At 39.3% G+C, this 14,358-nt stretch overlaps 2 protein-coding genes across 3 annotated transcripts; one reads left to right on the forward strand and one right to left on the reverse strand.

Annotated features, from left to right (window-relative positions):
- elac1 (elaC ribonuclease Z 1) lies at positions 1-4,684 on the forward strand. The gene is made up of 5 exons (XM_061729324.1): positions 1-198; positions 1,121-1,327; positions 1,663-1,721; positions 1,907-2,117; positions 3,500-4,684. The coding sequence occupies exons 1-5, from the start codon at positions 42-44 to the stop codon at positions 3,976-3,978; spliced, it is 1,113 nt and encodes a 370-aa protein (XP_061585308.1). The 5' UTR covers positions 1-41; the 3' UTR covers positions 3,979-4,684.
- mier3b (mesoderm induction early response 1, family member 3 b) lies at positions 4,490-13,320 on the reverse strand. Of its 2 annotated transcripts, none has more exons than XM_061729322.1 (13): positions 13,311-13,320; positions 12,168-12,192; positions 11,724-11,869; positions 11,249-11,371; positions 10,981-11,104; positions 10,462-10,532; positions 10,265-10,337; positions 9,962-10,110; positions 9,688-9,769; positions 8,240-8,334; positions 8,014-8,141; positions 7,737-7,891; positions 4,490-7,582 (listed from the first exon to the last, which is right to left on the reverse strand). In XM_061729322.1, the coding sequence occupies exons 1-13, from the start codon at positions 13,317-13,319 to the stop codon at positions 7,107-7,109; spliced, it is 1,656 nt and encodes a 551-aa protein (XP_061585306.1). In that variant the 5' UTR covers position 13,320; the 3' UTR covers positions 4,490-7,106. The 2 variants fall into 2 exon arrangements, with proteins under 2 accessions (XP_061585306.1, XP_061585307.1); XM_061729323.1 differs by lacking the exon at positions 13,311-13,320 and adding an exon at positions 12,551-12,587.
- Between the last annotated feature and the right edge of the window lie 1,038 nt (positions 13,321-14,358).

The raw sequence follows: 14,358 nt of genomic DNA on the forward strand, positions 1-14,358 counted from the left end.
GTTCATGCTGGTGTTGGACGGTTTCCTGGAAGTTTGGGGAGATGAGTATGGACCTGACCTTCCTCGGGACGGGCTCGGCTTACCCGTCCCCGCACCGCGGGGCCTCGGCTCTGGTGCTGCGCACGGACGGGGAGTGTTGGCTGTTTGACTGCGGAGAGGGAACCCAGACCCAGCTGATGAGGAGCCAGCTGAGAGCTGGTGATCACACACACACACTCATATACACACTCATATACATACACACACACACACACACACACACACACACACACACACACACACACCAGCTGAGAGCTGGTGATCCACACACACACACACACTCATATACACACTCATATACATACACACACCAGCTGAGAGCTGGTGATCCACACACACACTCATATACACACTCATATACATACATACATATACACACACACACCAGCTGATGAGGAGCCAGCTGAGAGCTGGTGATCCACACACACACACTCATATACACACTCATATACATACACACACCAGCTGAGAGCTGGTGATCCACACACACACACACACACACACACACACACACTCATATACATACACACACCAGCTGAGAGCTGGTGAATCAGCAACACACTCACACATATAGGACACTCACACACACATATACACACATATGCACAGCACACACACACTCACTCACTCTCTCACACACTCTCTCTCTCTCTCTTTCTCTCTTTCTCTCTCTCTTTCTCTCTCTCTCTCTCTCTCTCACACACACACACTCTCCTAATATTTAACTATTATTACCATTATATATATGTCACACCTTTTTTTCAATCTCACTGTAATAAAATAAACGTTTAAATTTGAGCAACTTGGGCTTTTCCAAAAATCCAGTTTACAGATGAGGAATGTACAAGTTGAACATTTCAAGTGGAACACATTTACCTACATGTCCTAGTCCTGTTATTGTGACTGGAGTGAAGGATAACGTCTCTTTACACATTGCATGAAGGAAGATTCAGAAACCCAACATGTTGAGTAGCAGGTACTTTATCTCAGACAAGGATTTTAGGTTATTGTTTACCTTTCAGTCTTAGTTTACCTCCACTTCACATGCTGGAGTTAAGCGACACTATCCTCTCCCACGCAGGTCGAATCACCAAGATTTTCATCTCCCACTTGCACGGAGATCACTTGTTTGGTTTACCTGGTCTCCTGTGCACCGTGAGCCTCAACACCAACCCCGAGCCTCAGCAGAGCGTGAGCTGTGTGGACATCTACGGGCCCCGGGGCCTCCGGCATTTCCTCAGGGTGACGCTCGGCCTCACAGGATCTCAGCTGCTCTTCCCATATGCAGGCACGTTTCATAATGCATGATTCACTTCTGTTTTGGCACACATGACAACTATAGACACACTGTGATGGTTATTCTGGCACAACTGTCTATTTGCACATTTGATTCAATTTTCACTTGTGGAGAAACTTGAACCTGTAAGAGAAGAAATGCAACTTCTTTCCCTTTTGTTCCTGCTCTGTGCAGCTTACAGTGTCTGTTCTCACTGGACAAGTTAGCTATCTTAATTTGCTTTATACTAAAACCTGTTCCACGCTAGAAAAGTAGATGGGCATTGAAACTAGGCTAGAGCCAAACGGGTGAATGATCATATGTTGCTCTTCTGACTGTTGCTGTAGTTCATGAGCTGGAGCCCACACCTGACCAGTGTCCAGAAGAGGGACAGCTCAGCCTGGAGGTGAGCACTCTCTCACATTCCTCTGTTGCAGATGTCACGTTGGCTTCCATTTGTTTCTGTTTCAATTCGCAGCAAGACTTGCATGCAGTGACTAGTCAGATATTAAATGTATTTGAAGTGCATGCATGGTGTGTGCTGATACGTTTCCTCATCCTAAAGCTATGAATGCATGTGTCTGTGTCTAGATGACGGCTGCAGGCGGCCCCCTCCACCCACAGGAGCAGCCAGGAAGAACCATCTCCTTGGATCCCTGCAATGACTGTTACCTCCTCCTTGAAGACAACAAGTTTGTCGTCAAAGCATTTAGGTTGTTTCACCGCATCTCTTCCTTTGGTTTCTGCGTTCAGGAGCGTGATCGACCTGGAAGACTTAAGACGGAAGTGCTGAAGGAACTAGGTAATGAATTTAATGTAGAAGCAATTAGAGTTTAAAAAGAAAAACGAATCATTGATGGCATCTTCATCATCATTATTATTATTTTATACAGCTATTAACAACCTACATTATACTTTAATAGACCACAACAATGGATTTGAAATAAAACAATACAGATGAGATCAAATTGTAGACTTTCAGCTTTGATTTAAAAGGTTTCACAAAAATATTCATTGATCCATCCATCGTATAGCCCCACTTATTTCTATTTTGGATGATAGGGATCTGCTGGAGACTATCACAGCTCTCTTCTGTATTCATATAGCGCATCCTCTATTCTTGCTGACCACTCACAGCCCTTTTACATTACAAGCCAGACTGACGCATCTGTGCACACATTCGTACAGCACTCTTAGCCTGTAGAGAGCTATACAGATTATTTCAGTTGAGTCTGTGCATTGGTTCTTTATCATACACCCAATCACACACTGATAAATGTGAAGCAATGCAGGTTCATTGTCTTGTACATAGACACTTTTACATGATGACTGTGAAGCCAGGAATCGAAGAAAACACATCTGATTGGCAGATGACTGTGCTCCCTGCTGAGGCCCAGCTGCAACAGTCCTCAGGAGCTGAGAGACTCTGTTGGGTTGAGATCAGGTGCCTGACTTGACCTCTGAAAAATATTAAATTTATTTGTTTCTTTGCCTTCATAGTCTTGAGTTGCTCTTTGCAGATATCCATCTGCACTGAGAAGTACCATCCTGTCAGTTTTGTAGACGTTAACTGCTTGCGAGTGGGGTTTACAGTCGTACAAAGCTCAGAATGAAACCAGGGAGCCTGTTTCCACTGACAGCCATGCATGCCCATACCATAATGCTGCCTCCACTATGCTTAATAGATGATATGGTCAACTTTGGATCATCAGCTGTTACTTTCTTCTCGATACATTTGATCTTCCCGTCATTCTGATCTAAGTTTATCTTGGTTCCCTAAAAACGGTCTTCCATGTTTCTGTCCGTTTGAAATGGATCAGTATCTGATCAAAACAGTACGGTACATTCAAACATTCATTCATAAAAGTTGTTTTTCAGTTCAGAAAAAAATAGAGAATTTTTTTGGGGGTGATAATTGGGTGCTGTGTTTGAGCTGAGTTAGACCGTCGTGAGACAGGTTAGTTTTACCCTATTGATGATGTGATGTTGCAATATAAAGATATCTATATCTCTCTCTATATATAAATATATATTAATATAAATCAATTGTTTTGGTGGCTAATGTGCAACATCAAGTTAAGATAATGATGTTTTGGATTATTTTTTCTGTTATTTTGTAACTTTTACCTCACTTTACTCATTGTGAGTATAAATCACAGTTGCTGGTCTCATTGTGTGCCTCAGGTCTGAAACCAGGACCTCAATACGGCCGCCTCAAAGCCGGGGAGCAGGTAACGCTGGAGAGCGGGCGTGTGGTTCTGCCCAGCGAGGTGCTGGAAGAAGCTATTCCGGGGAGGAAAGTCTGCATTTTTGGGGACTGCAGCTCAGTGCTAGGGGCAGCACCGCTGCAGCTGTGCAACGGAGCGGACGTTCTGGTTCACGAGGCCACGCTCGGGAACGAGCACAGAGAGAAAGCAGTGGACCACGGACACAGCACACCCGAGATGGCAGCAGAGGTGGCGCGGGCTTGCTGTGCGCGGAGGCTGGTGCTCTACCATTTCAGTCAGCGGTACAAACCCATCTCCCTGCAGAAGGAGGGAGACGAGGACAATGTGTCGGAGCTCAAGAGACAGGCTGAAGAAGTACTGCAGGACGGAGGTGTGGAGGTGACTCTGGCTGAGGACTTTATGACTCTGGCCGTCCCTCTCAGAAGAAAGAGGTAATAAATGAACAGCCAGTTTAGTTTCTGTACTGATGTTGCTGGTCTGATAAAGGAGATCATGTCTAACATATTTTAAATACATAGCTCTCACATACAATTGATTATTAAAATGTCAGTGCCATTTTTATGATTAATGATAAATTATACATTTTTACTTAAAGGTCCAGTGAATAAAAAACATTTTGAAAAAAAATTTGCTCCAAGTCCAGTTACTTGCTTGATTTGGACATTTTGTAGGTCAAATGTTGATCGGTCATTTGTGACTCATATGTTTGATTTCACTGTGAGCTTAACGGAGGAAAAGTTTACAAAAAAACTTGTTGAATAAAGCAAATGAATTAAACTCTTAATTGGTTGAAAGCCAAAGACTACTAGCTGAGATCACTTCATTAGTTTCTATTTCCAAGGTAAGAATGATTGAAAGGTCCCCGCTGACAAAAAATGTAAGTTAAATTTAAGATTAATTGGAAATTTCCCTCTGTGAAAGTCTCAAGTTATTTTAATACACAAACATCAAACCAAGTCTTCTGTTGAAATGTTTTTTTGCTTCATCTCCCACGTAATGAAGATGCAGGTATTTCTGAACCTTTTCCAGAGCTTTATTTCTGGATCTGTACACAAGGTATTAAAGTACAACAGAAAATACAAAATAATGTTTAACAAAAGAAAAACAAAAACAGCAATGTTTATGTACAATTCTTATAAACAATAAAGATAGCTTCTCGAACATTTCTCATAGTGAAGTTTTTGATTGTCTATATTTCTGGATAAACATTTTTAAGTTTTGTAGGTTTTTTTATTCACAAAGGTGTGTCTGCTTTCAAAGGACTTGTTTTCTTTTTCAAAACCACAACTGCTATATTTTTTTTAAACTTCAAAACACAATACAAAATATAAAATAAATTTTAGTGCTTCTTTGCACACAAGTCTCATACCAGAGATATCAATAAAATATCACATTTTCGAGTTCACAGGGTGGTGAAAACCTACTTTTTCTACTTAATGGCCTTTACATTCTGACAGTTCTCTTAAGTCTTTGTACAAACCACAGGTGAAATAAATATCACTGCACTGCTAAAGCTAGAAGAGCTCAGAGGACCTACTGCATTATGCACATTGCATTGAAAGAGAAACTCACTCTCCACGTACTTAAGAGCAGCAGCCATCCCTTTACCATCAAGACAAATATAGACGACATGTAAAGATTTTTTGTTTTTTTTCAAAGAAAAGGAACACTAGGGTGTTTTTTACACATGGCTGCAAGTCTCAAATGCAAAAGTCGCAACATTGACTAATATCAATACATCTTCAGGTAAAGCCGTTCTCAGTGGTACACTTGAGGGACAGGCACAGCTGGCATGCGTGGTTTCAGCTGCGTCCTGGTGTTTGGGTATCATGAATTTCCAAAGAGAAAATGAAATTTGAACACCAAGTCAAATGGTAAAATGCAAAAACCCCAAACATCTGTACATATCTACAAATTATTGCCTTTCTGACAGGAAATCAAATGAAAACCGTATTAACACAGATTCACAAGTGTAAGAGGTCACTTTATAGACTTTTTTTTAAAGGCTATTTGCTAATTATTTACATGAAATGCAAATGTGAATATCCTCTCTGATGTCGGGCTAGGAAAGCGGATTCATTGATCCAACTCTATGATGGCTTAGTGGCCATCAAATCCATCTGTACGCACGAATATGGTGAGATACATCTATGGACATGACAAACATGAAGGACCCCTGAAACAAACTAATATTCATAGCACAATGCATAGATAAATTAAGTAAACACTACTAATGCATCCAATTAACTGATGCTGACCCGCATCTTACATTTCACAATTGTGGACTTCAGTCAAGCAAACGGCTCCATTTCTGCTACCAAACTCCCAGGAAATATTCAACTGGATTTCAAAAAGGCATCTCTAGTCAGTACAGGCTAGGCAGAGGTTCAATACAAAATCAGAGAGGTTTTAAACTTAATACTGCTAGCAGGTTTACCAAAAGTTGCTAGTAGCTTGAAAAATGGCGCTACTTTATTTATGAACATATCCTCTTTTTACAATAAACATTTACAGCTAAACCTGCCTAAAAGCAGCGCAAGTTATTAACTCAAGGGATTAAACAAAATCTCAAAAGGTTAAAGTATATTCAATAAATAAAAACTTTACTGTGTCAGTGTTTCAATGGCTATTAACCCAAAGCAAAATCGTTGCATTGCTATATTGCTGATACAGTTTGCTGATACCCTCCTGGCAAGATTTTGAAACGGGGAGAAACAGGAAAGCAAGGTGACTGAAATGATTCTGCAAATGTATTCTTCGCCAACTGTTTAGAAGTATAGTAGTAAAACAACTCAAGGCCTGGAATTTGTGTTTGACTAAAAGGGATATAAATAAAAAAATATAAACAAATTTACATTTTCCAGTACGGCCAATCTGAACAGAAGCAGACACTCAAAACTACAGACAAGCTTCAAAAAAAGAAAAAGCCAAACAGGAGGGCCTATACTGCTAAATCTATGTCACTTCCTGGACTCCAAATAATCTCTGTGCTAGTGTTCCTTATACAATATATATCCATATTTTTCTGGAGACCAAATTAAACCATCTGCACCAATGTGGTTACTGAAAAGTACCTGTAAACCAAACACCATCTTCAAATAAAAAATTAAATTAAAAAGTACCACTTCAAACAACAAAAGAAAAGTCAATTAAATGTTAACGACTAGCGACAGATGAAATAAACTAATTTTGGCAGCTGAAAAGAATGAGGGGATAACAGACTATCGGAAGATGTGTGTAAATGTGAGGGAGGAAGATTCACAACTCTCCTGCAGCTTCTGGGCCCCACTCTACATGGACGTTACGCATCTCAAAACACAAACAAAAATAAAATAAATGGCTATATAAACTCTTGAGAGAAATCAAGATTTTAGTTCTATATGATAGACATCACTGATGTCATATTACACAAAAAAATAAAAAAAGTATTTTCATATACATATAGATATATATATATATATATAATAGAATTTAAACAAATCAGATTTTCCAGTGAGGTCAGTCTTATGTACAAGCAGGAAAATGGTTTCAAAAGGGAAGAACAGAGAGAAAGACAAAGAGGATCACTCTGACTGAAGTGCTGCTGTGTGCTGTGTGTGGTGCCGCGCATGTGCTCCTAGAAACCCGTTAGGCTCGCCACTGCCGGCCAAGCTACCAAAGTCTGTAACCGACACGGCCATCTTGGCGCCCGTGATTCGATGGTGATGCGTCGTCGTTCGTCGTGATTCAAAGTCCACCCCAAGGTTACCTACAGACACGTCACTGATAAAAGAGTCAGGCAGTGCCATCTTGAGTCTCTTGGACGGCCGCTCACAGTCCTTGCTGACGCACACTCCTCCAAGCTGGCTCAGGTCTGAATGGTAGAAGCCTGCGTCCAGCATGTTGAGGCAGTCAGGGTCTCCACCATTAGAAGGGAACCCAAGGGATTCATCGTGGCTCAGGGATCCACGATGGAGACCGTCCAGAGGTTGAAAGCTGTACGAGTCCATGCAACCAACCTCACCGGGGGTGCATACTGTAGCTACAGTGTTGCTCAACGCTGAAAGGACACAGGACACTCAGTTAGCATCGAATAGCTCCAGAAACACCCTAAATTTGGCGAAATTAATAAATAAAACATGGCCTCCATCAAAATCGTAATTAGCCAATTAACCGAATATGTTTAGCTGTTTTTCTATCAGCGTGTTACGAACCTGTGAGGTCACTAGCAGTGATGGAGTTGAGCAGGCTGAGCTGCTGTTCCGTGGTGCTCTCCATCCTTCCTCCTCCACCTGGACCTGAACATACAGGAGAGGAGCTGTCCACCGCTAGGCCCTCAGCTTCATCCACCAGCCTGTCCATCAGGTCCCTGCATAATAAAGAACATAGAAACTTTCATTCTTCAACATTCAACACTCAGAGCCCGTCCTCGTCAAACATTAAAGTTACACAAAGTCAAATGGATGAAAGGAGCATTTTATTGTCACTTACGTTACACCTGGATAGCTACTATACTTTTTCTTCCCAAACCGATTCTGCTGCACAAAGATGTCAAAGCGCTCCGACTTTTTCCACATGTAATAAAACGCCACACATTCTGCCACTGTTCGTGTTGGGACCTAAGAATTCAAAAATGTCATTGAGAGAAATGAGAAACTTTGACTTTAATATAGACATTTCAATGCATTCGTATTGGTGTAAATAAAATGATACCCACTTTGTGTTTCTGAATGAGGTGAAAATTCTTGTCATACATTTGCAGTGCATGTTCAAAGTTTTTACATTCCTCTTCTGACCACTGAGGTGACTTTTCTGAAATGACACAAAACCATTTGTGAACAAGTGATCCATTTATAAATCAAAGGGATGCGTCACCATGGGATGTCAACTCAACAGAATTTTATTCAACAAAAAAATACACTTGTGTGATTTCACCTCAGATAAAATTTATATTATTTGTTCACAAGCATATATACTCTTTTTCAATTTTAAGGTTTTACCCATGAGGAAATAAAACCTTGTCCTTATCATCAGGTCTAAAAATTAGGTAACTACATCCAAAAAACGACACGACATATAAGGCTACATTGTAATTTACTGATCAAAAACTAAAAAGCAGCGTAGAGAAGCTAAGCTCATATTTACTTCTTCCATGCGAGTTAGGAAGGTAAGAGCCAGGTACTACTCATCACTCAGTAGATTTACTGATCAGGAACCACTAAGATCTCCCATATTGAAGAGGAAGCTTGGAAAGTGCTGGCTTTAAGTCTAGACTGAGCATTCATGTGTTTTTAACAAATGGTCATGGAGGAATAACATCAGTAATGATTTTAGACCAGGTTTGCACTGCAAGATTAAGCCCACTTTTCACGTCACAGACAAGTGGCCCACATTGGGGCATTAGGTGAGTTTCCACTTGTGGGGGTTCTGGGTAGATTTTTCAGAGACGGATGGTTGCAGCGTATCTCCATTACCAGGAACAGACCCTGCCCTGGACGGGGTGAAAAACGTCCCTGTAGTAGGAGAGGTACTGAGGTTGGCCTACAGGAACCTCATGTGTCTCTGCTAATTGGGATTTCTAAGCAAAACATGCACATTACCGCCACCTTGTGGTCAGTTGTGTTATTTGTTTAATCAAAATTTCTGTGTGGAGCTATGTGATGTGAGGCTTTCCAACACATCACAGAGTCTGAATAAATACAGAGCAAGCTTGACATGTTTTTTAGAAGTCAGCAGGGGATACATTAGTGAGTGAGAGTTTGCAAGAAACTACAGCCAACAGGAGTGGAAGAACCAAGTTTGAGGGGACACTAGAGTATAGAATAACCAGAAGAGGACCACAACGCAAACAGTCCAGATAACACATTTAAGAAATAATGATCCGTTTGGACTCACTAAACAAAAAGTTTGGTTGAATTTACAGACTACTAATTATTAAAACATGACAAAACAATTGTTTTATATAAATATTCCTATTCATTTTGACAGGCCGTAGTGTGTATATAATTTCAGTACAAAACATTAGATCAAAAACGACTTAATGTATAGCAAATTGACCTTAACAATCACATGTTATATGCACTGACATTATAATATAGATTATAATTCAGCCCTAAATGTTGTAAAATATAATTTCCTGGGTAGATGTGGAACCTGTTTGCTTACCTTTTGAGGACTTTAAATGGCTGCAGTATCTCTCTAGTGCTTCACGGGTGTTGTAGTTGCATTTGACAAGCTCATACAAGGCCTAAATTTAAAAAAATAAAAAGAATTGAAGGGTGCTGACAGCTGTAATGACCAAAATCATTGCATTTTTCAAATGTAGGTAACACTTTCAAAGTCAAAACTGCTGTAAGATGCAAGCTCTCCAAAACACATGCTCGCCTTAGTCACTGTATCACATCATTCAAGGACTTAAATAAATAAAAACATGACTTACCTCCCCATTGTCTCGAACATGAATCGATGGTTTGTCATGTACTGTCTTTTCATCTGTTGTTCGTGACAATACTTCAGAGAGGAACCCCTTAACTTTGCTTTCTGACAAAACACCTGGGCTCCATAGTAACTCATCTTGATCATCATAAACTGCATGACAGAGTACATGAATTTTAAGACTTTTACCTCGTCTACAATTCAATGTTTATTAAATTGGTAGCAATGATATAAGAAGCCATATTAAAGAATGTATTAAGCAAGAATACCAGTGAAACGGGAAAAAAAAAAAAGGAAATGCATTCACCTTTTTCTCCATCTTTGTAGTGACAGAGGCAAGAAGGGACGTCTGCTTGGTACTCTGTTCCAACCATGATTTCCTGCAATTAAAAAAAGAGAAAACAATACAGAGCATTTTTAAAATGGAGACAAAAAGGGAATAATAATTGATGTAAAACATAAACGTAACTCTTAATGGGATACATAATGGAATTAATCATTTACTTTTCTGGAGTCCTCAGGACTTGGGCCATCTTCATCACACTCAGACTCTTTATCACCATCAATGGCATTGGCTGGGGAAAAAATGAAATAAAACAAGTACACATTAACTACCTCCACATGTTCATAATAGAATAGAATAGAATAGAATAGAAGACTTTATTGATCTCCCAGAGGAGAAATTCAGCCGTGCAGCAGCCAAAACACACACACACGCTTTATACAAAAAATTTAAAATAGAAATAACCAATAAAAAGTTAAATAATAAAAAGAGCAATATAAAAAGTAGAAAAAGAGTATGTACAAGAGAGAAAAAAATAAATAAATAGTAAACACCAAAATAACTCCATTGGCATGGCAAGCGTATGAACACCTGATGTTCAAACTTCAAAAACCCTGTTTCAGTTTTGATACAATCAGAATACCGTTGGGGGGGGGGGGGGGGGTGGTGGTCTTTTTTTAATTCAGATTATTGGGCAAAATTAAATGCCATAAGGTTTCAATCAGCAACATCTCACTTACATCGAAGTGTTCTTGGGAAGAAATCTGTGGCCTCATGGGAAGTAACTGAGGGAGTCAGGTCATCAGCTGAGGATTGGGTCTCCTCCTCATAATCTCCTGACAACAGGTCTTTAGCGATTTCCTCCTGAGGAGAGAAAAAAAATAAAAAAAATATTTAATGAACACAGTGGTAGACCAAAGGGGATACGCTTGTCTCACTTTATTAGTATATGCATTTACTTCTGTTTATCACAAATATATCAACTACCGTATAACAGTAGATAATTACCTTATCTAAAGTCATATCAGGAAGCTCATCGGTCAGGTCTCCAGAGGAACTGTCTATACTGGAACCTGCTGAGGCCTCATAGCGATAAATAGCCAGCAGTTCCTCCAAAGGCATGTTCCCTTCCTAAGAAGAAAAAAATAATAAAATAAAGTTTATTTGTGCTACCGGTAAAAATATACTGCAATTCTATTAGAAAAAAAGAGTGATGAAACAGAAATGACACAGAACTTATATATTTTAACTTGGATTCATTGACTGTATATTGTGTAGCTGCAAAACAAGAAAGTTGTCCCCAAAGTTTATATAGGCTTAAAGAGTAGATATAGATGAAAAAATGTTAATCATATTTAATTAAAACTGTTTAGTTGAGGACATAAGATCAAAAAATATATACTACTAAGAAAAATCATTGTTGGTCTTATTTGACTACTTACTACAACCACACAAATAAACCCATTTAATTTATTTATTTTACCTTTTCCAGATCTGCAAGTTCAGAGCTGAAATTCCTCCCGCCTTCTAGAGACTCCTCTTCTTCCAGAGTCCTCTCATCATCATACTCATGAACTAACATTTCTGCAGTTGGGTCAAAGTCATGGTCCTCCGATGATAAAGAGCCAACTAAATGTGGAGAAAAAGGGAGAGAAAGAGATCAGTGGTATCAAACTTTCCTCTGGAAAGTCTGTCATCTTAAAAAAAAAGAAAAAAAAAAACCCACCAGATAAGAAACACTATTTCTCAAAGCATTACATTTTCCCTTTTTAAAAGCTGTTTTTCTGGTCACAATGACCCAAAAAAGAGAGTTCTTGATATGTGTATTACACAAAATTATTTCTTAAAAGAAATAATAGTATTTGTTAAGCACACAAACAGTAGACAGCATTAGGCAATTTATATGGGAATGTATAATTATCATTACCTGGACTTGAACTCCCTAGGGAAGCCTGAAAAATAATAAAAACAAAGTATATTTTACATCAACAGTTAAAACATAGAAACATCAAAGTAGTAAATATAAATAAAAGCCACCACTTGGCAGTAATGACACCAAAAAATGTATGCTATAAAATAATCAGTTTGTAACTATCAGACTCTGGATGTGTTCATTTCAATCCTCCAGTTATTGCATGAATATGTGCAAGGTTTCACCGAAAATGCTGCCTACAGGTATTAAGCCAGAAAATGTAGTTTGCTGTTAAGTCATGTAAACCTGTATTATTGTAATATTAGATCACCACCATACACGAAATATAGATTGGTATGGACATAATTAATATAATGAGAGAGGCTGCCATTCATTACCCTGTCAATGGTACAGGACCAGCGTTCCTGGAAATAGCAATCAAAATAGCTGCTAATAGATCCGAAAACAAGAAATAAATACTAAACGTTGTAAACAGATTGCAATATTAATTTTGACACAATATCTGACATTACACCGCTGACATTAATGCCGCATATCTGGCCAATTTACCATCAACCGCTCAGGATCCAGCCCATTTATGAGCGACTTTTACATTTAGACCAAATAATAAACACCACCCTGTGACAATGTAGGTCCAGTTCTAGTCATATAGTAAAGGGGGACGGATAGATGTTTAGTGTCGGCTCCTGACACAGTCTGCTAGCCGTCCGGCTAACAGTAAAGATGAACCAGCCGGGCAGCGACACATGTAAACATTAATGTCGTTGCCCCGGTACCCCTAACAACGCACTGACACAATAATTTAGGTCAATGTACCATCAATGCAGCTTAAAAAAGCAGAACAAGCGTAAACCCTAGCGAGGGTGGTGTTATATTCCCCTGTGAGCGGCGGCTCTCGCATAATTCACCATCAGTTCACTCAGCGGGGCAGCTGAGAGGCCTCGCACTGGGGGACCAGCCCAGACATCCAGCCTGGTTTTACAGCGATACACGCCACATTTACAACACCAAACACGCCGCACGGAAGGAAAAATGCATTGTTTCTTCAATCGATAACATACAAATGAAAAATGTCACACACAAATTCAAAAAATATCGATGAAAGATCGACTGCTTCTCCCCTGTTTTCCCTCTTACCTCCGCCATATTGGTACCTTTAGCTAATGGGCTCGTTCTCCCGCAGTACCCGGATGAGCGCGCTCAGCCAATCACAGGCGCCGCTCAGCGTCGTCGTGACGACCCACAGCCAGCAGAGCTGCCGTTTATCTGGACAATTACCACTAACAGCACACACGACAAGGTAACAATTCATCTGATCATATATATATACATTATCGTGATGTTAACCTTATCAATACTCTGCATGCATGAAAGCAGTTTGCTTCAACATATGTTAAAACTAATTTCCAATTTGTCCACAATAAACTGTCAAACTCAGTCTTCCAGATGTGCCAATACTTGTGTCGCTCATGAACTATTCAGTGTGACAGTGTAATTATTTGTTGCCACCAGTACTCGAGTTGTAAAAAAAAAATCAGGGGGGATTGTGGATTTTATCATATGGGGACAGATAATTTGTGCTGATTACAAATAATATAATATATTACAAATAATAGCACTGACCAAAACACCTGCAGAAATACTGCAGGAATGACATAGCAGCAGTTAAATGCAGCCTTCTGTAAGCTTTAAATATCCACTGGGCTTACATCAAATACATCAAAACACAACAATAAAAAACTGTTTTCTGAACTTATCAATATGACTCTGTCCTTCACAGGATAAGTAAAATGGATCACTGCAAAAACTCAAAATCTTAACAAGAATATTTGTCTTATTTCTAGTTAAAATGTCACATTTTAGTAAAAAACAAATCTCATTACACTTAAAACAAGACTCATCACTGGAAAAAACAACAATTTTCACCTGTTTCAAGTAGATTTTCACTTGAAATAAGTAGAAAGATCTGCCAGTGGAACAAGATTTTTTTGCTTGTAATGAGAAGATAAATATTGTCCCACTGGCAGATTTTCCTACTTATTTCAAGTGAAAATTTACTTCAAACAGGTGAAAATTGTCAAATAAGTTATTTTTCTGGTGTTATTTTTCTGGCGATGACTCTAAATGTTGAAATAGCAGTAATACCACATTCATTGATGAAATTACATAATGGATGGAAAGGGGG

Source organism: Cololabis saira, chromosome 9, assembly GCF_033807715.1.
Source record: "Cololabis saira isolate AMF1-May2022 chromosome 9, fColSai1.1, whole genome shotgun sequence".
Lineage (NCBI taxonomy): Eukaryota > Metazoa > Chordata > Actinopteri > Beloniformes > Belonidae > Cololabis > Cololabis saira.